Genomic DNA, 19616 nt, shown 5'->3' with positions numbered 1-19616 from the left:
GCCTTTAGTCTCATTACCTTTTTTCCTGAAGAAACCTCTTTGAGACAAGGAAGGGGGGAAAGAAAACATAAACCAAGTGGTTCTAATGTGATCTTTAGGAGGATGGTGTTAGGAGGGCTCCAGAGCAAGGCAGGAGTGCCAGTGGCTGTGGACAGGGAGCCCACTGGGACATGGAGCTTTCCCCAGGGTTGGAAGGGGTCCTCTGCTGAGAGATGGCACAGCTCAAATGCGCTGGGAGCATCTGCATCAGTGTGTGGGGGAAAATGGGAGAGCTCCTGCTGTTTCTTGGCATCCTCTGCTCCTTGAAAATGGTGAAAAATTCCTTATCTGCTGAACTGAAATGAATAGAGTCATAGAATAATGTGTGGCTTATATGCCATCCAGTGCCACCCCCTGCCATGGGCAGAGACACCTTCCACTATCCCGGGTTGCGCCAAGCCCCATCCAGTCTGGCCTTGGATGCTTGCAGAGATGGGGCAGCCACAGCTTCTCTGGGCACCCTGTGCCTGGGCCTCACCATCCTTGGGTGGGGGAAGGATTTCTTCCTAACCTATAATCTAACCCTGCCCTCTGTCACTTTGAAGGCTTTCCTAATTTTTGTGTCATGAAATGCCCTTGAAAATGACAAAGGGGCATCTCTGAGTGGGGAGGCCTGTGGGATTTCCTCAGTGCCTTTCACAGCTGACATGGAATCATATCATAGCTCAGCTCTTTCCAAATAATTTCTGTAGATAACAATGGACCTGCCATTCTGCTCAAATTGGATCTTGAAAACAAGTCACTTTGAGCATGGCAGTGAGTGAAACGTTACAGGATTCTCCTTGCCATTGCCATTCCATAGGTGTCTTTCAAGGGATGTGGCCATTAAGAAATGCTACAATACATTTCTGTTAAGTTCCTTTATCTAAGCGATTATGAGCTGTCACTGCAGTTTGGGAGTGACTGGGAACGAAATGACCACAGACATCACTAAATCAGGTGTCACCCCTCCTTCTCTTTTCAGGGAATGGTTTCCGCAAAAGTTTATGTGACCAGTTTGTACTTTTATTGCAAAACTTTCAAGCTGCCACCAGTAAGTTTGATCCTGTAAAGAATGGAGTGTTCTGGCCCTGATCCAGAAAAACACTTAAGGCCACTGCAGAGTGCTTTGCTGGATGGGGTCCAGAGCAGAGCATCAGGCAGCAGTAGGGCTCAACAGTAGGGGATTTCTCTCTTTTTTTGGTTATTTATAAAGGAATCTCCACATACATGGTTGCAGTGTCGGCAGGATGAAACAAAACAACAGCTAGAGCCCTGAAAAGAAAGGTCAGAGCATGAACAGCATTTGAAAGGGTTTTGGTAGAAATCTATCAAACCCTCCATGAGAACCATCTCCTTGGCAGAGCAATACTGTGAATGATGGAGAAAACAGCAGGTAGATGCTAGTTTCCCATCCAAAGCTGAGCTGTGTTGGACCAGGTGCTGCTTGTTTGAGAAAACCATGGTTTTTCCCAGGCTACTTGTAGGTGGTGTTTGTGGATAAATAATCTGTGGTGAATAACTTACTTGACAATCTTGAAAGCCACCTAGAAAGGTCATACAATTATCTTAATTACTTAGGGATACAAGTGAATTCAGAATGACATTTCAGGAAATAATTAATTGTCTGTGCTTTGCACTGGAGCAGCATTTTGAGTAATGCTGGTTGGTTTTGTTAGGTTTGGTGGAAATCAAAAAGAAGTCTGCTGCTTCTCGTAGACGAGATGAATTAGGTTAGAAATATGCCTGTAATGGGAAATAAAAAACAAATGGATCCTCCAAGATCCTTTTTAAATCAATGCCACACTGTGTGAAGAGAGTAGTGCTGACTTAGCCATGATGAATCCCCAGAAAAAAGAGGGAGAATTGAAAGAACAAACGGGAACACAGGGAGAAATTAAATGAAACATCAGGTTCCTGTGTTTTACCTCCCTGCTCAAACAGCAACTGTCAGATGGTTGTCCCTTCACACCGGGGCACCAGGCACACGGAGAGGAGGCTGTGCCTTTGTGGGGAGGATGATGACGGATTAGTGCTTGGATGCTGAAATAACTCTGGTAGGAGATGGATCCCCTTTAGCTAAGGGAAGGGGGGGCAGCTCAGGCTGAATTTAACAAAACCAGACTTGCCCACAGACTTGGAAGCGCTCGCAGAGTGGATTTTTAGTGCTGCAGGTGACATTGTTGCTGACTGAAGAATGTTCATCAAATCAGAAAACTGCTGATAAGCTGCCTTTCCCAAAAAGGGATCTCACGAACTTCTCCTGTAAATCTCTGCCTTTCATCGTGCCCTGGGAGGTGAGGTAGAGGACTTGTGACAGATATTATTTAGGTTTCCCTTGAGTTTATTAGGGTAATTAAATGGAGCTATGGAGGGAAAAAAAAATCTAAACCTCTCTCCTTTGTGGTCCATCTATTAAAAGCTGAATGAAAGAATGAAAGTAACAGAGCCTACACCTCCCTTTGAATATTTTGGTACTTCTTTGAAAATTGTGAGTATATTGAAACATGGCCATCTTGACTGCTGTCACCCAGGCTCTGCTGAGAACATTTTAACTTTCAGCTGGATTTATCTTAAGGGAAGTGATGTAACTGACCCATTCACTGGTATTTGTAAAATATATTTAAGACCAAATTTCTATCAGCCCTGCTGGAATTTTTTCAAATCAGTCTAAAAGAATATAGTTCCTGTGATGATACTGTTTCTTTCTTTCAAGTTGTTTTGATTAATTTTCTTTGAAGTTCTATTTCTAAACCAAAAGATTGGTAGAAAACAATAAGAAATTTATTAAAGTTTCCATTAATTCCACTTGTGAGCAAAATATTTGGAGTCTTTTTCCAGAAGAGCTGGATCTTGGCTTACATAATTGTGGATTTTGGTTGTATAATTGTAACTATGTTCAGACTTTGGAGCTTCAGGGCTTTCTTTGCATGAGATTGCCCATTAGTGGGCTACCAAAAAGAAACACCTTTTTAGCAAAGTATCAATTAAATAATTGTGTAAGAGGTTTACTCTTTTCCTTGCCTTCATGCAGTTTTCCCTAACATTTCTTCTTTGCATACACAAAGAGGTTTCTTAAAGGACATAGTACCATCCACACCTGGAATTTTATTTTCCTCAGTTGCTTCGTATTTCCTAGAAGTCTTGAATGATGTCCTTTAATTATACCACCCCAATAATTTACTAGGCCTACAAAAATGGGACTTTTTACTCATTTCTTCCCTCTGTTGCGGATGGATTTAGGGCTCTGGATGAATCCTTTTTTGCAGCGAGTATCAAACGCGAGCGTTTCTTTTGCAAATGCTCTGATCGCCGAGCCGGAGCGCGGCCGAGAGCTCGGCTCGGTGCTCCACACTTCACAAAACTGCACTCAGGGCCCCCAGCAGCCACGTGGGGCTCCTGGGGAGAGCAGCTGAATGCTGAAGCAGGCACTGTGGGGTGGTGGTGTGCCTTGTTATTTAATTTGGATGAGTGGAGAATATATTTGAGAAGCCATAGCTGGGCAATGCGCTCTGTTGTGTGTTAAGGAATAATTAGGGATGTGGGGGATCTGGGTTGGAAAGAGTTCCTGTGATCTAGACCTGAATAGTTTAGCTATATGTCTCAGGCACTATAGAACCTTCAGAGCTGTCTAACAGTAAAGATAAAGAAAAAGATAAATGGAATTAATTTATTTTGAATTTATATACATGCCTCTGCCTGCATTAATATTAAGCTCCATCCAAAATCTAAATAGAAGGACTGTAATCTTAGAAGTTCTCTCAATAGCATCAGCAAATCATTCTTGTTTACCCTACACGCTAATAAAACAGGAACATGACACTCCTGAAAACAAGATTGCAAAATACAGAAAATGTGGTCTGACATTTTTTTTCTCCCCAAAGGAGGGACTGCCACTAACTAAAGTATTTCTTATGAAAGCTCGATTGCTTAAGATGCAGAATATTAAGAGAGAAAAACACTTTAGGACACAGCCATGTCACCAGCTGTTACTCACCCTTAATGAAATTAAGTGATATTCTTCATAAATAGGTCAGAGAAACTTTTGAATTGTGAAGGATGTTTTATCTCTTTCTTTGAAATGTTTGTATTAAATTTAGAACTGGTAATTCATTAAGCTCATTAGCTCTGACTAGGAGAGTAGAGCAATATCTAGGATATAGATTTCAAGGCTTAAAAACCTTAGTGCTTACAAATAAACATGAAAGCAATGTGTGGAGAAAAAATATGGGATCATAATATGTTTAACTGTTTTCTGAGCCTGGCCCTCTGGATTAATTAAGAACATTTTCTATATTCAGACACTTGAATATAAACAGAATACATTATGACTTTTGGTTAACTCTCTTTTAATAGGGGAAAAGAGAATGCATTATGATGAATACAGTGGAAACTAGTTGAGACTATATTTTGTTGTTTGCTTTGTGACTTGAGCTAAAAGAGGAAATAATCACTAAATTTTACAGGACCTCAGCTCATAATTATATATTTTTTGATTGATACTGGATTTAAACAGTAAAAGTTTTGTGTGTGTATATATATATATATATATATATACACATGCACATATACTTGCACACACTTTTGAGGGATCTGTTCTTTGTTGCAGATTTTCAAGGAAGTAAAATGCTCTGCCAAATGCTTGATTTGTGAAGTAACTTTTATTTTGTTTTAATAGTTTCTGGTATAAAGCAATAATTTTTCAGAATTAAGTCACAGTTGATTACATTGTGTTCCTCAAAGAAAAGGGAGAATTGGTGGAAATCAAGAACTCAGTATTTGGGAGCAACTGTCAAGTCAGAGTCCAATATTGCTGTAACCTTTCAGTCGTGGAGACTTTAGAAACAGCCTTTAAAGCAGTTTAAACTTGCTGGATTTTTGTGTGCTTGTGCCCAATTGTTTTCTGGTTTCATCATTAGTTTGATTTTTGTGGCCTTGAAGTTACAATCAGCAGCTTTCCTGTTTCTCTAAAATGGGTTTAAGAGCACCTAAGCAGTTAAATATTTTTTGAGGTTCCTAATGAGGAAAAAAACCCCCATAATTTAGGTTATTATTATCAGTTTATTAATTTTGAGGTAAATTTGCCAATGTGACGCCACAAAGAAACACATTTATATCAGATTTTTATACCAGAGTATATCAGCTGTACATTTTAAATACCCAGGGCTCAGAGGAACACCAGAAAGAAACCCCAGATCTCCACCCAATGCACACTGTGTGTGCCCTGTAATTGAATGTGTTGGTCCACCTTTACCTGCATGTGTCTGAATCCTGTCTGAATGCAAATATTTCTTCTTCTTTTTCAGATAAACCGTCACAGAAGAAATCTTTCCCAACACAACTTGACAATTGCAGACATCATCAGCAACCAGGAACCCACGGTAGGGAATTGCTCTGTGGAGCTGATAAATCACTCTGGTTATTTATTGATAATGTAAATGTTGCCCTTGCTTTACTAAAGAATGAATAAGTGAGGATTTGGATGCCCCAAGATGTTAAGGAACGTGAGGGACTTTGATTAATCAATAAAAAGAACAATTTTAGAAGGTGCAAAGTCATTTACATGGCTTGACTTTGCTCTTAGTTCTGTCGTACTTGACTGAGGTTTCATCTGTGCTAATATTTGGCATAAAGGAATGTGATGAAGTCTTTGTTCTCCCTTTGCACTTATTAAGGTGTTTTAATATTATTATTCGTTTGTATAAGAAATATTACAATGAAATTAAAAACAATAAATTCTTGACATTAGAAGAATCTAGGGGGATTGAGAAACAGATGTTTTTCTGCTAAAATAAAATGAATATGCAAATAGAGATTAATTAAAGAAATTTTGGTATCGGCAGTACTGTTACTTAAACTTTTCAGGATTAGGTACATTCAGATGGTTTGAATTCTACTCAAGAAAATTATAAAGCCTGTATGTGATACTGTGATAATTATGTTTCCTTACCTTACAGTTTCTAGCACTATTAGCCATGACAATCTTTTTATTTCTTATTTAGAAACTCAAATATTTACACTATGTACTCTCATCTTACTATTCTTCTAAAGACAATTGAAAAACAAATCAACACAAACTCCACAAAATTATTCCATTTTCCTATTTCTGTGCTAATTCTTCAGGGCATTTTGGGTCATTTTATCAGCCTTCACATGTTGAAAAGGTGCAGGAAGGGCAGCAGCTTAACAAAAGATGATGATATTTATTGAGACAGAAACAGAATGTATCATTAGGATATATTTGGAATTCTTTTCAATCCAATATCATCCATTTGCAGAAGTATTGCAGGTTGATCCTGAGCTGTCCTAGAAGTGTTTTCTTGAAAAAAGGCAGCATAGAAAAGGGGATATTAACAGATGTTAAACAAGGGGAATGCAACGCCCCAAATAAAAATTACAAAAATATTGGGGTCATGCTAGATATATTTTTCTTTGACTTTGGGTTAGTTTTTCATAATTCCATGCATGCCCTTGATATTAATTACAGAGAAAACTGCATGTTATCAATTAGAGGAGGCCATGCTAATTTTAAGTACAGCACCTGTACTAATTCAATTAAAGCAATGTGTGTGAAATGAGTTTTCTTAGTGCTGAGAGGGCTCATATTAACTGCAGCTCTTGTAGCTTTTTTGCTGTTCAGTTTTGAGCCATTTAATTTATAGCAAATGGTGGATTTGAGCTATGTAATTTAAGTCAGGATATTTTATACACCAAATATTTGTTAGTGGATTTGATATCCTGGCTGAAGACAATTATAAGGAAAATATGACTGAGCAGCAGCATTTTCATCCGTAAGCACATCCAGTTTTTAACTTCCCAAGATTGACAACAAAGGTGGTTCAGATCTGATGTTGAAAATTTATATTTTCCTTTAGTCCTGGATTGGTTAAGATAGCAGTTTGGGAAAGTGGTTGGTAAACTTTGAAAACATGAGATTTGGGTTCTGATTCAGAGGAGCAGTCAACAGCTTGAATGGCCAGCCAATGGTCCTCCCAGTTTGTGTTTCCAGATGGATAGAAATATTAAAAAGAATAACTTTTCTCATGTGATGTTTGGCATCTCTGGCCCTGGCCAATGACCAGAAGTTTGATACCACAAAAAAAGAAGCATTAAAAGGGGAAGAAAAATAACAAAAATGTAAAGTAAGGGGAGGGGGGGGGGGAATATGAATAAGTAGGTGGAGATGGGGATTAAACCTTATTTTAGCTCTGCTAGTTCACCCATCCATCACTAGATAAATAGTGACATAACTCTGCACAATAATCCCTGCACACTTCCTCTCTGGGTTTTCTGTGGTAATGACATGCATGACAGGAATTTACATGAGATAAGTACAAATTACAGATGAAGCTCACCCTGATCCTCCTGTACCCGCTTGAGAATGTCACTTAAATCACTGTCCCTGGCCCTACAGGCCTTTCCATAGGTACAAACTGATATTTGCACGGTATACATGTCATTCCAGCTTGTATATCAACCACAGCCAAAATCTGAGGAAATGGTGAAACATACTACACTGTTAAAATAATGCTGTTTTGTACAGTCAAAAATAACAGACATGTTTGATTTTAAAATCCTTATATCGCCTCTTAAAGCATGTTTTATTGCTATTTAATGGCTTTGCAGACAGCAAAATTCTATTGAAATTGTTATGAAATTGCCTTGTGATGCAATTTACTACAAAGGCCCTGTGGAGTTTCTAATATCCAAGTCGGGCACTGGCTCAGTAGTGTTTGAAAGCAAAACCAGGCTCACTCTTAATCACAATTTTGTTTCTTTTTCCCATTACTGACGCAGTTGAGACATCCTTAGTTGATGAGACCTGATGAGATGGAAAGTCATTGGGTTTGGCTGAAAAACAGTCATCTTGCTTTGTTTGGGTTTAGCTTTTAAATTTATATTTTAAATATAAATTTACATAGACAAGAATAACCCCTATCCAGCTGTAAAAAGGGTTATTTCAGCTGATCAGAGAGGCAAGGGTCTGCAAGGGGGGGTCTGGCTTAAGGAAGGTGTTCAGAGAGGTGTAGGAGCACAAATTGAAATGAAAAAATGAAAACAACAATAGAGCAAGCCTAGGTCTTGCTTCTAATACACCAAAACTCAAGCACAGTGTTGGAACCTGAAAATCAAGTGTCACATTCCCATATAGAATCCTCAGTGTGCTGTGATGAAACAGAATATATAAAATGATACTTTACCATAATTTACCTGCAATGCATTTAAAATTCTCTTTTATTGTTAGCTAGAAACTTTGCCCACACTTACATAAATTTATTCTAAATAAACAGAATAAAATAAAGTAAAATAAAACTTTATTGTGTTTTTATTATGGTTAATTTTGGATAGTAGTTGAATAAACTAATAATTAGCAGTAAGATCTCCCACACAAATAAGTGGTTTTATTCAGCTCAATAAATAGTATGGTTATGACCTTCTTTTTTTTTTCCTTTCTTGCAGGTAGTGGCGAAGGAAGGATATCTTCTAAAAGCAAAAATAGCAGATGGTGGCAAGAAATTAAGGTATAACACAGGAGTGTGACAGAGCCTTGGATCAGGGGATCCAAGAGAGCTGGAGAGGGACTTTGGACAAGGGCCTGGAATGACAGGACAAGGGGGAATGGCTTCAAATTGACAGAGAGCAGGGTGAGATGAGATATTAGGAAGAAATTCTTGCCTGTGAGGGAGGTGAGGCTCTGGCACACATCGTCTGGAGAAGCTGTGGATGCCTCATTCCATCCATAACTGGGGTCATTTGGTATAAATTGGTGCTGGATTTAAGACATATTCCAAGGTATATTTCCATTGAGTTCCTTGGCAATCCATATTCATCCAGCCTGTCCAACTCATAAGAAAGTTTGTTTAAATCTGCACATAGTACGATTGACCACTTACACCTCTGTGCACATACAAGACCTCATTTTAAATGGAAAGAAAAAATAGAGAAAAATAATGAAGGTCTGAAGCGGTGCTTACCAATAGGCAACTTATATTTACCATGTGAGGCAGATCAATAGTGGGTTTATGAGCTTTCCTGTAAATATCAGATGTTATGACCCCTGAATTCAAAAGTTAAACTTGAGCTGTTGCTCTAAAAATAGCTTTTTATCAGATCAGATTTATGACTATGTAGTGGTTTGAAAGCTGTTATAGATGACATATATCATAGCATTTTCCTCTGAATATTATATTTTTCTGTATCAAGGGTCATTCTTTCACATGTCCATGTGTATTTTCACTTCTCCCTAGCCCCAGCAGTTTGTCAGTTCTCTAGAGCTGTACCATGAACTCCTGATATTTAATGGTTCCTCAAACCTTACTGAGATATTTCTCTTATCTTCCTTGCACTCATGTAAACTTTTAATTTGGGGAAAGGAGACAGCATTTGGGGACCTTTCAAAATAGACCTGTTACTGAGCTCTGTGTAGTCAGATCAACATTTTTCCTTCTCAGTTTTATTTTAAGTATTAGGTACCAGAAGGGCACCAGCTATTTCAGAGTCCTCTTCTTGTGAACTCTGAGCATGTGTGAATAATCCCACTGTATTCATTTGACACCATGGCAGAAAAGAAACACAAATGGGCCTCAAAATGTGAATGAGGAGAAAGAAGCCCTTCAAGCTTTGATAGGTTACATTTTGGGTATAATTAGGGTGGTGCAATACCATCAATGTTGATGGAAGTTTTTCGACAATGTTGACTTTAGACCATTTTTGTTTCTGACATACATATATTAATATGTATTATGTTTTAATAATTAAGATTTTACCTCCTGCTTGAAATGCCTCACAGATTTCTTTTCTTTTTTTTTTCTTTCTCCTTGTTTTTTTTTTTTTTTTTTTTTTAAATATTCTTTGTAAGGAAAAATTGGTCCACCTCCTGGATTGTCCTTACTGCTCGGAAAATGGAATTCTACAAAGAGTCCAAGCAGCCGGCCATGGCCAACCTGGTAGGTAATCAACCATCCAATATCCTCAGTCTCCTGGCAACTATTATTTCAATATTGAAAAGTTTGGTGTTTACAGAAGACAAATTTAGACTGAGCTGGCGACTTCAAAGGTTTGAAAGCAGCTGAAGGAAAAATGCCTTGATAAACTCTTAATCAGATGTAGTGTGTGTGAAGAAATAGGACACAGCATGTCCTTTATTAAGAGGTGCATTTCGAGGGTAATTGCAAAGTGAGACAAATGGTGAGTGACTACCCAGTAATGTGAAGGTAACACTTTAAATTAAGGTGCCACTTATAAATGCTTTATTCTTATTTATGAAAATGATCACTAAATGCAGCTACTTCCTCAAATAATGTATTATAAAGTATGTTATAAAATGCATTAGTAATAAATGCTGAACAGATGATGCGATGAGAATCTGTTGCAAAGGATATTGTGAGGCGTAAATTGTATTAAACCATGCATGTGCATCTTTAATACATGAATTTAAGTTGTTATCTACCATCCTATAAAGTGGTTTATACATTAATAAATAATAATAAATTATTTATAAGCGGCACCTTAATATAGGGTGTTACCAAAGCAGAAAACATTATAAGTTAGCAAAGTGATTTTTTATCGCGGTATAAATGTGACATCCACCATATCCCGCTAACCTCCCTGAATATTTCTACGACTCCATCTAATGCAGCTAATGCAATTTCTGTAGCCTGTAGTTACTACAAAGTGAAATTTGCAGTACCTTTTTATTGTGCCCCAAGGAAAGGCCCCTGATCTCCACGTGGGGACGCGTGGCGGCTCCGCTGCGCGAGCGGTGGCGGCGTGCGTCCCCTCGGTGCTGGGCACAGCCAAACCTCAGCGTGGGCAGCAGGAGGGAAATGTGGTGGCTCTGTGACACCGTGGGCAGCGAAGGGACGGGTTTGACAAAGCCCTGTTGTGAAAGGCTCTCAAGGCCTGATCGAACCTGCCAAATCTCGTCGGCTTGATGGGCGGCCGCAAAGGTGCTCTCTGTGGCAGGAGTCACAAACAATAAGTTATTTTTCCTGTGGCAGGTGATGCAGACCATTCTTCTAGAAATCCTAGATCTATCAATGCCACCTGTCATAAAATCAGCCGTGAAGAGCACCTTTTCATGCCTCGCGTTTTTTGAGCTTTGTAGAAAAAGAACCCCAGAACTAAGATATGAAACAATACAAATACATAAAGGGTGAAATCTGGCACTTTCTGCTCGTGTTTGTGCTAGTCCAGCTGGAAAATACAACTTCTCTGCAGCCATGAAAAAAGAAAAGCTTATTTTATTTTTTTTTCAGAATCACCTGTTTTCCTTAAAGTTGACTTTTATATTATTAGGAAAAAGAAAAATGTCTAAGGTGAACTTATTAGAACTATTCTTATAATTTACTAAGTGTCTTGCACCTCTCTCTGCTACCTCTTACCTCTCTTTGCAAGTCCATACCCAAATTTCAGGAGATAAATGAACTGGTGGAAATTTAACACACAGGAGGCTTGATTGAGCTCCAAGACTCCTCAACATCCTTAAAATCCCCATTAGCTCTTTAGGGATTTGGATACTAAACTAGACCTGCCTGGAGAATAGGGCTTTTGGCCCAGATCTCAAATGATTTAACTAAAAATGGGATGGTGGGTTATGAAACGGGACCTTCTGAGAGGTCAGTCCCTTTCCCTGAAGCCTCAGTCACCACTGATGTTCATTTTATCAGTGAAATAAAATCTCCTGTGTTAGGAAGAACACAAACATATTGAACCTGTTTTTTCCTCATTCTGGGGAGGGCAAAAAATGTTGGTGTTTTTTTGTTTTATTCCATGCTAGATTTGAACACTGGGGCTATGAACTCAATGTTCACTAGGTGAGAAAAATCTGTTAAAGTTACATTTTCTGTCTGTTGCATAAAACTTAAATGCAGCAGTAAATAAACAAATTAGGTAAAGCTTGAAAACAACAGGAGCTGTCAGTGTTCATAATATTGTAACTCAATTTCCTGAACTCAAATTTTGCATGTCAAAAAAAGCTAAACTGACGTGCTTATCTCATCTGATAAAGTAAATGCAGTGCTGCTTATTTCCTTTGTAAACCACTTAACCAGATATAATTTTAATACTGGAAAGGGACTAATACAAAAAAAAAGAGGATTCATTAGAAGCCATTTGTTTACTGATTTTATTTTTCCAGGTTTTGTTTACTTTGGAAAAAGGGGAACTCAGCCATTAATTAAATAATGTAAGAGAAGCTATGTTCATCCACAATAGTATGAAATATAACAAAGCATTTTTATTGTTAGCAGGAAAATGATGTGACTTAACAAAAAGATTAAAGTTCCTTTGTGTTCTAAAGATATTAATTCATTAATTATTAATTATTAAATACTGTACTTGGAGCAAAAATTTAGACTAAGACAGCATCATTAAAAGAGGAATGATATTCCACAAAACAAAGGCAGCAGGAGAGAGAGAAATGAGAGCACCTCTAATACCTCCTTTCACGACAATGGGACTAAATAGCATTTAGAGGTGATCTAAAATTCTATTTGTCTAAATCTTTAGTAATGTTTTAATCAAGGAACTGGCATTATTGAAAAGGTTTTGCTGTTCCTGGGTACAACTCTAAGTGCAGGGCTCACTGTGGCAACTTTGCTGTTGCTTTGCATGGAGAGGACTGGGATCCATTGCTTTGCTTTCTGGTGAAGTTGGTGACAAAATCTGGAGCTATTGGAAGTAATAGAGCACAGCAATTAAAGCACACAGAGGAGAGATTCAGAAAATGAGATTGTTTACAAATACTACTGAAAATGCAAGTTTGCATCCCATGTAGCTAAATCATTAGCTTTTGCTGCTGCCTTGATATTTTTTTGCGGTCCTGGCTTTAATACACTTTTCTTTTGTTTGTTTGTTTTTTGTTTAACCATTCTTAGGAATTTGACTAGCTCTTTATTTTAAATTAAGGACACTGTGATCTAAATGAATCACAGCTCCATTATTCCTTAACAGCATTTAATTCTATCATCAGTTGGTCTTTCTGACCAAGAAAATGTAGTCAGTTTATTCCCTCAGATAGTTTATTCAACAGAGGTTATTTTAACCTCAGGTTATTAGCCCATCTGCAAAGTAATTTAGTGAGTGAAAATGCTGCTGAAATCCATATTCATGTTTAGGAAGATTTCATCTTAGCAGACACTTGTATCAATTTACAGCATAACCCCCTGCAACAACATTGATATAACATAATTGCTCTGACTGCAGAGCACAAAGCAAGGACGTGCAGAGCCCAGGCTTCCCAGTCACCTTAACTTGCTCTCTCCCAGGGTCTGTGGGTGTTGCATAACCTGGGAAGCCAGCTCTGTAGCAGGGAAATTTTTAGGCCAAATTAATGTACATTTTTTGTACATTTCCTGCAGCTCTGGTGGGTTTCAGTGGGTGCTCCCCAGGTGTGCAGCAGAACAGTGATGGGTGGTTTCAGGCTCAATGGGAAAAGGGAGCTGGGGGTGCTCAGCCTGGAGAAAAGGAGACTCAGGGGTGACCTTATCACTCTACAGCTCCTGAAAGGTGCCTGTGCTCAGCTGGGGCTGGGCTCTGTCTCCAAAACTGACAGAGCCAGAGCACACAGCCTCAAGCTGCACCAAGAGAAATGCAGGCTGGATATTAGGAAAAAGTTTTTTATTGAAAGAGTGATAAAGTTCTGGAATGGCTGCCGGAAGAGGTGGTGGAGTCCCCATCCCTGGGTGAGTTTAACAAAGCCTGGATGTGGCACTGGGGGCCAGGGTTCAGTTCAGTTGGGGCTGGGTTGGACTGGATGACCTTGAAGGTCTCTTCCAACCTGGTCATTCTGTGAATGATTTAGCATGGAGTTTTCATCAGAAGCTTCACATTTTATGCCATACTCATGAGTTCATAGACACATTGTGGTCAGAACTGATAAATTCTCCAAAGGATAAGTTTTCATAGAGTCACAGAGTTTGGGTTGGAAGGGACTCTAAAGATCATTTTGTTCCACTTCCCTGCTGTGGGGAGGGAAACCTTCCACTAGACCAGGTTGCTCAATTCATATTTATTTCCCCCAGAGAAAGAGACTGACTCAAATCATTATTGCACATAGCAGGAGGCTGTTCATCTTTCCCACACCGCAAGCCTGCATCCCATCCTTTCTGGAGAGGGAGATGCATGTGCTTGTACTTTTCTTCTGCTTGTTACAACATCAGAGCTGTAAACAAACTCCAGAGTACTGCAACAGCCGCAAAAGTTCACTGCATGTTCACTGGGTGCACAGGAGGGTCCAGCTTCTGCTGTTGCATATATTTCTGTACAGTAAATTTAAATAGAAATTAGAGATACTACTTAATTCACTATTCCATCTTCCTGCAACACCTCTCTAGGCTTTTGTTTTTTCTCCCTTCAGTGTTCCATGGCAGTTTTCCTGAGGAAAATATTCTGTAGCCCAGTAATGTTCGCTATCAAAAAACTATTTCTGTTTCTTTGTCTACATGTTAATATCTTCTTTTAATCTCATAATGTGTTTCCAAAATTTCTCAACTCTTTCTGCTGGTGGAATAAAGCTGCCCCTCTTTGTGAAAGTATTTTCCAACTCAAACTATCCATGTGGGTAATCTTTTTTCAAAGAGAGCAAGATTGCCCACTTTGAGAAGCCTGCCTTGTGTGTTCCTGATGGGTTGCAGAGCTGCCTGTGTGGTGCAGATCTGGGCATTACATGGAGTCCTGGAGATGATCTAAACCTCATAGCCCTATTTATAAATAAGTATTGGAATATTGAGAACTCATTCATTTCCTCCACAATTTGAATATTTATTTGCATTAATATATTGGTGCTTGGGGTTTTTTTTTCCAACTTCATAATTTTTGCCATGCAAATATTAGTTGATTAAATTTCTCAAATTTTTTTTTTTTTTTTTTTTTTTTTGCAAAATCAAGTTTCAATGCTGCAGTTTTTATCTGCTGTTAAAAAATTGGAAAGACTAAGCTCTTGTCAGAGGCCAGGCAGGAAATTTGAGGCAGAGGTGGGGAAAAAGAAATCCAAGTTCTTCTCTTCCAGTGGTTTAACCACAAGAACATCCTTCTGTTTTGAAGAGTATATTTCTTCTATTAAAAAAAATTAATAATAATTTTTAAAAAAGGAACAAAGGCACACAGGACTGTCAGTTTCAGTGGAGCTTAACCATTGTGGTTTTATGGTTTGGCAAATGGAGAACATAATTGCAATCCCAGTACTGAACACTTCCAGATACTAGGCCTGCAAATCACTTGACCAGGATCTCTTTGCTTCTTTTAACCTAAATAGGTTCTCTTCCTCCCATCTCAAAGGCATCCTGGAGAACTCACATATTTTAGCCTTTAATAACAACATCAGAGAAATCCAGTGAGCAGTTTTTGGAAAGCTGAATCTGTGGCTGGTGCTGGACTGGCCACTCTTAACTCTATAAAGTTTTCTGTATCATTAGTGACATTTTTAGGGTAACTATGGCTTAAGAGCAGCAGAGAAAACAGTTGCATCAAGCTGATTAATTAAATTACGTGGATATCACTCCATCCCCTACCCAAAAGGGAGTTAGTGGTGCTTTTTTACTTCAGCAGTAGTATTTTTACTGTTGAGTAGGATGTGCAACCCAATGTACAAAGCCTCCCCTGAACTACAGGGGCTTTGCCAGAACTGCTGCACAGGCAGAGTCCCTGGAGAAGGAGCTTCGATGGCAAATGAGGATTATTGTGCTTTGCACCAACTCCCAGCAACGTAAATGATACAGGCAAACAAATCTGCTCTTTGAATCCCCTGCATCCATATGGAGGAGCAGGGGAGGCAGAGCTGTGTCACTCCAGGATGCGTGGACTGACCCTGAGAAGTATCAGCCCTTGTGCTGAGCTCGTTCTGGGTGTCACACATGCCCTCGAAGCCTTTTCTTCTTTTTTTAGGAGCAAGAAATGATAATTTGTTTGGAGAAAGGAGATAGCTTGTCTTAGAGATACGATGTATGTTCTTGTCTAATTTCTGTCCTTTCCAGTTGCATCAGTTTAAATTTGTATTTGGAAAACCCACAAAATTTTTCCTTTAAACTCAATGACTCTTCAAGAGGTTTGGCAAAGTAAGCATTGAAAATAGCTGGTCCACGTGTCTGCATTTGTGTTTTGATCTACTATGTGTTACACTAGACTGTTTTTTAAACCATTTAATTGTTTTTAAAATTATGTTCTAATATAAGAACCTTATTTCTGAGCTAAGACACCCCAAGAGTGGTTATTTAACAATACCAGGGTATATAATGAGCTCTTTTCAGTAATACCAGCAGCTGTGCTACAACAACCTGTCACTTTAACTTGATCTATTCTTGTTTTATCTGATAACTGTCCCCATTTGTGAAAAGTCAGGCCATGTTCATGTTGAGTTTTTTTTTTTTTTTCTCTTTTCCTCTCCAGAAGCCGGGATATAAACCTGAGTGTGTGGATTTGTGTGGTGCTCGCATTGAGTGGACCTCAGAGAAATCCAGCAAAAAGAATGTCTTTCAGGTAAGAGGCAAAGCATTCCACTGCTCATTTGTGTCTGGACTCTGAAGAGGTAGGCTTTATTTCCTTGGTTTTAATAACTAGATCCTGATTTAATACAGCATTTTTTCTTACCAGCAAAGGAGTGTAACACTTTATCCAGCATCGGTTTACTATTTTTCTAAGAGAAGGATTTCTGTTGACTGAGTCTCCTAAACACTTGAGAACCTGTTGATTTATTGATTAATGCTCTATATTCAATTTGTTTTTAAAACTTAGTAGGTAATTGCTTTGGGTTCAGGCCTAGAATCTTGACCTGGAGGACTTCCATAAACACAACTTCTTCAAGCTGCTTATACAAGCGCGGCTCCAGCGCAGTGCGGTTTCTCTGTTTATTTTCATTGCTGCTCAGGGTCCTCACACGGTGATGACCCAGGTTCACTCCTGCAAGGGGAGGGGAGGGTTTTTAAAAGCTTGCCTCTGTCAGGGCCAGCAGAGAAGGACATGTATTTCTCACAGGACTATACTTCATTGATGGAAAATAATATTATTTAATTCCTTCGTCCAAATCCCATTGAATTGAAAGGGAGGATCAAGGCCCATGAAGATGAAAGGAGGGGAAAAGCATTACTGCAAGGTTAACATTCCAGGATCTAGGGGCTAAAATAGTTTATTGCAACATCTTCAGGTTTTGGACATAATCCAGCTCCCATGAATATCAGTAGAAAGGATTTGTTGTCTTTTTCAGTTTCACTAAATGTTGCATCAAGCCACATCAAAATATTATTCTCTGTGAGCCGAGTTGCTTCCCAGAGTTCTAGCATTAAAAATGTTTAACAATACAAGCAATAAAGTGGGGAGAGAGGCAGAAGGGAACATGTCAGGGTCAGGATCCTGTTAGTTACCAGAGAGTCCTTTGGCATCATGACCAATGAAACATGCTGGAGGAACCAACTGTGTCTGGGTCTGGGATGGAGGGAAAAAAAAGTCAATACACAAGAAAAAAAAAAAACCCTAAGGGCCTGTACATGGTTTCTTAAAAAGAAATCTCTTTGGGTCAGCTGAGTGTTACAGAGGCTTTTTCAAGGTTTATTTTTCTAGACATCTTTCTAAAGCACATGCAATATTTAGAAATATTCTTTTCCAAGACAGCAAGACTTATGCTTCTATACCCCCCACATCTTTCAGGTTGTCTTGAGACAACACTTGGGGCTTTGTCATTTCCTAGGTATTTTTAGAATAAATATTTTGGTTTTTGCTGTCAATCTTCAGCTTTTTCACTTGGAATGTGATTAAGTATAACCTTAGCCTTCACTCCTGCAACCCCCTGAGCACTCTGACAGGTCTTCTGAGCTTCTAGGGTTTATTTCTCATTTTGCAGTAAGCAAAATTCCCGTTTGGAAATGCGTTCCAGTGATTCATTTCAGCTAATACATTTCCAAAGTAAAGACAAACGAAGCTCTGTTATTGATTTACCAAACTGGTGCTACGAGGGCTCTGCAATGCATTTTTCTTCTCACTTCTGTTCGTGTGAGGTGTAACTGAATCAGAATAATGTGAGAAAGGAAACTCATGCACTACTGTTTGAACCCATTAAAATGTGTCTTCATCAAGCCAATAAGTGAGTGGGAGAGACATTAAGAAGTAGAAGCATGGGAGGAAGGACATATGTTAAGACACATTTTGAAAAGGGATGGAGCATTGTTTAGACAGAGAGCTACAAGAAGATTGTGCCAGATGGTAGGAGCGAAAGAGGAGAAGGCTTTGGCACCAGTAGTGGTGACATTTTGGGGAAGGAAGGGACTGAACAAGGCTGGTGCTACATGAGCAGATAGAGTGGGAAGGGGACTGCGGAGGGAGCGAAGATTTGTGAGATAGTCTGGAGGGAATCCAAGGCCAGTTGGAAAGCAGAGAGGTCAGTTGGTACCTGGAAACTGAATATTTCAGGAAACACTTCTGATCTACTTATTCCTCGTGGGTGGGAATAAAATTGATACTGTGTGTCTACTTATTCATAGGTTTGTTCAAATGAAAACAACATGGGTGGCTTTCTTTAATGCTTTCTTTCTTCTTCTTCTTTTTTTTTTTTTGCAACCTAAATATAGATGCATTGCATTGCTGTTTGATTAAATACATTAGCTGCTTAACTCTGAAGTGATCAGAAATAAGTATAATTATATCTTGAAAGCCCATCAAAACACAGTTGGTGTTTTGTTTCATTACTTTCTAATAAAACCTTCTTTTCTCATTCAGTGGTTGCTTTGTGCTAATGTGTTGTATTAGGACTAGGTTCAGAATTTTTAAATTGATTTTGCCAGGGTGCTCAATTTGAGTTCATGAATTATAGATCATAAATGGAAAAAGACTATTGAAATTTTGGATTGAAGAAAAAGAAGGAAATCTTGGATTTAAAATCTAAGCAGATGACAGTTAATGGATAGCAGCAAGAAGATGGAGCATAGGAGTATCATAAAGAAAAACTAATTGGAAACGTGATGGATGCAGGGAGAAATAAAAGAGGGAACTGCAAGTGAATGATACTCAGGCAGGAAGATTTGGGTTTCTGGTCTTGATCATGATGCTTTCAGCAGTGTTACTCCTCTCGTTTTAATTGAGCTACTCCCTTTTTAACAGGATAAGTCTGATCTGTCTCACACTATCCAATTTGTGCATGCGATCTATTTCTGCTCTTGAAGCACACATTATGTGGGGGTATTTTTTTCTCCTCAACTTTTCCTTAACAGCAACTGAAAATATGCACATCTCACAGACTATAACCTCCTGGTTTCCTTTCATTTATTTTATTGGTGGTGTAGCTGGCACCAAGGAGAAGACCAGGTTAGAAGCAGCTTCCCATGGTGTGGGGTGAGGTGGCAGCTTGCAGTGAGACACGGTGCTGTTTGTTCGTGCTGGCTGAGTGATGTGATGCACTAGGTCTTCATCGGAGGAGTGCTGAATAAAAGAAGATTTATGTTCAAATCACATGCTTTAAATATTTCTGCTAAGTGCTAGTTTGCTCTTTGGTGTTTAGCCTGAAATTTAAAGCACTGAGGATTAAAAGGATTACAACATAATCTTAAATAATCCTAAGTGTCATTTACAGAGAGATGGTTGTAATAACTAAATAAAACCATGTTAAGGGATGG

At 38.8% G+C, this 19616-nt stretch overlaps 1 protein-coding gene across 1 annotated transcript in view; it reads left to right on the top strand.

The window, feature by feature from the left end:
• The window catches only part of ARHGAP15 (Rho GTPase activating protein 15), a 322029-nt gene that overhangs the window by 42440 nt on the left and 259973 nt on the right, over window positions 1-19616 (top strand). The window contains exons 3-6 of the mRNA XM_063161573.1: window positions 5325-5399; window positions 8479-8540; window positions 9878-9965; window positions 16405-16494. Coding sequence (XP_063017643.1) covers window positions 5325-5399; window positions 8479-8540; window positions 9878-9965; window positions 16405-16494 — 315 coding nt within the window. The remainder of the gene's footprint in view (window positions 1-5324; window positions 5400-8478; window positions 8541-9877; window positions 9966-16404; window positions 16495-19616) is intronic.

Source organism: Melospiza melodia, chromosome 8 (assembly GCF_035770615.1).
Source record: "Melospiza melodia melodia isolate bMelMel2 chromosome 8, bMelMel2.pri, whole genome shotgun sequence".
Taxonomy (NCBI): domain Eukaryota; kingdom Metazoa; phylum Chordata; class Aves; order Passeriformes; family Passerellidae; genus Melospiza; species Melospiza melodia.
Note: the sequence above shows the minus strand (reverse complement) of the source record. Positions and strands in the feature narration are given on the sequence as shown.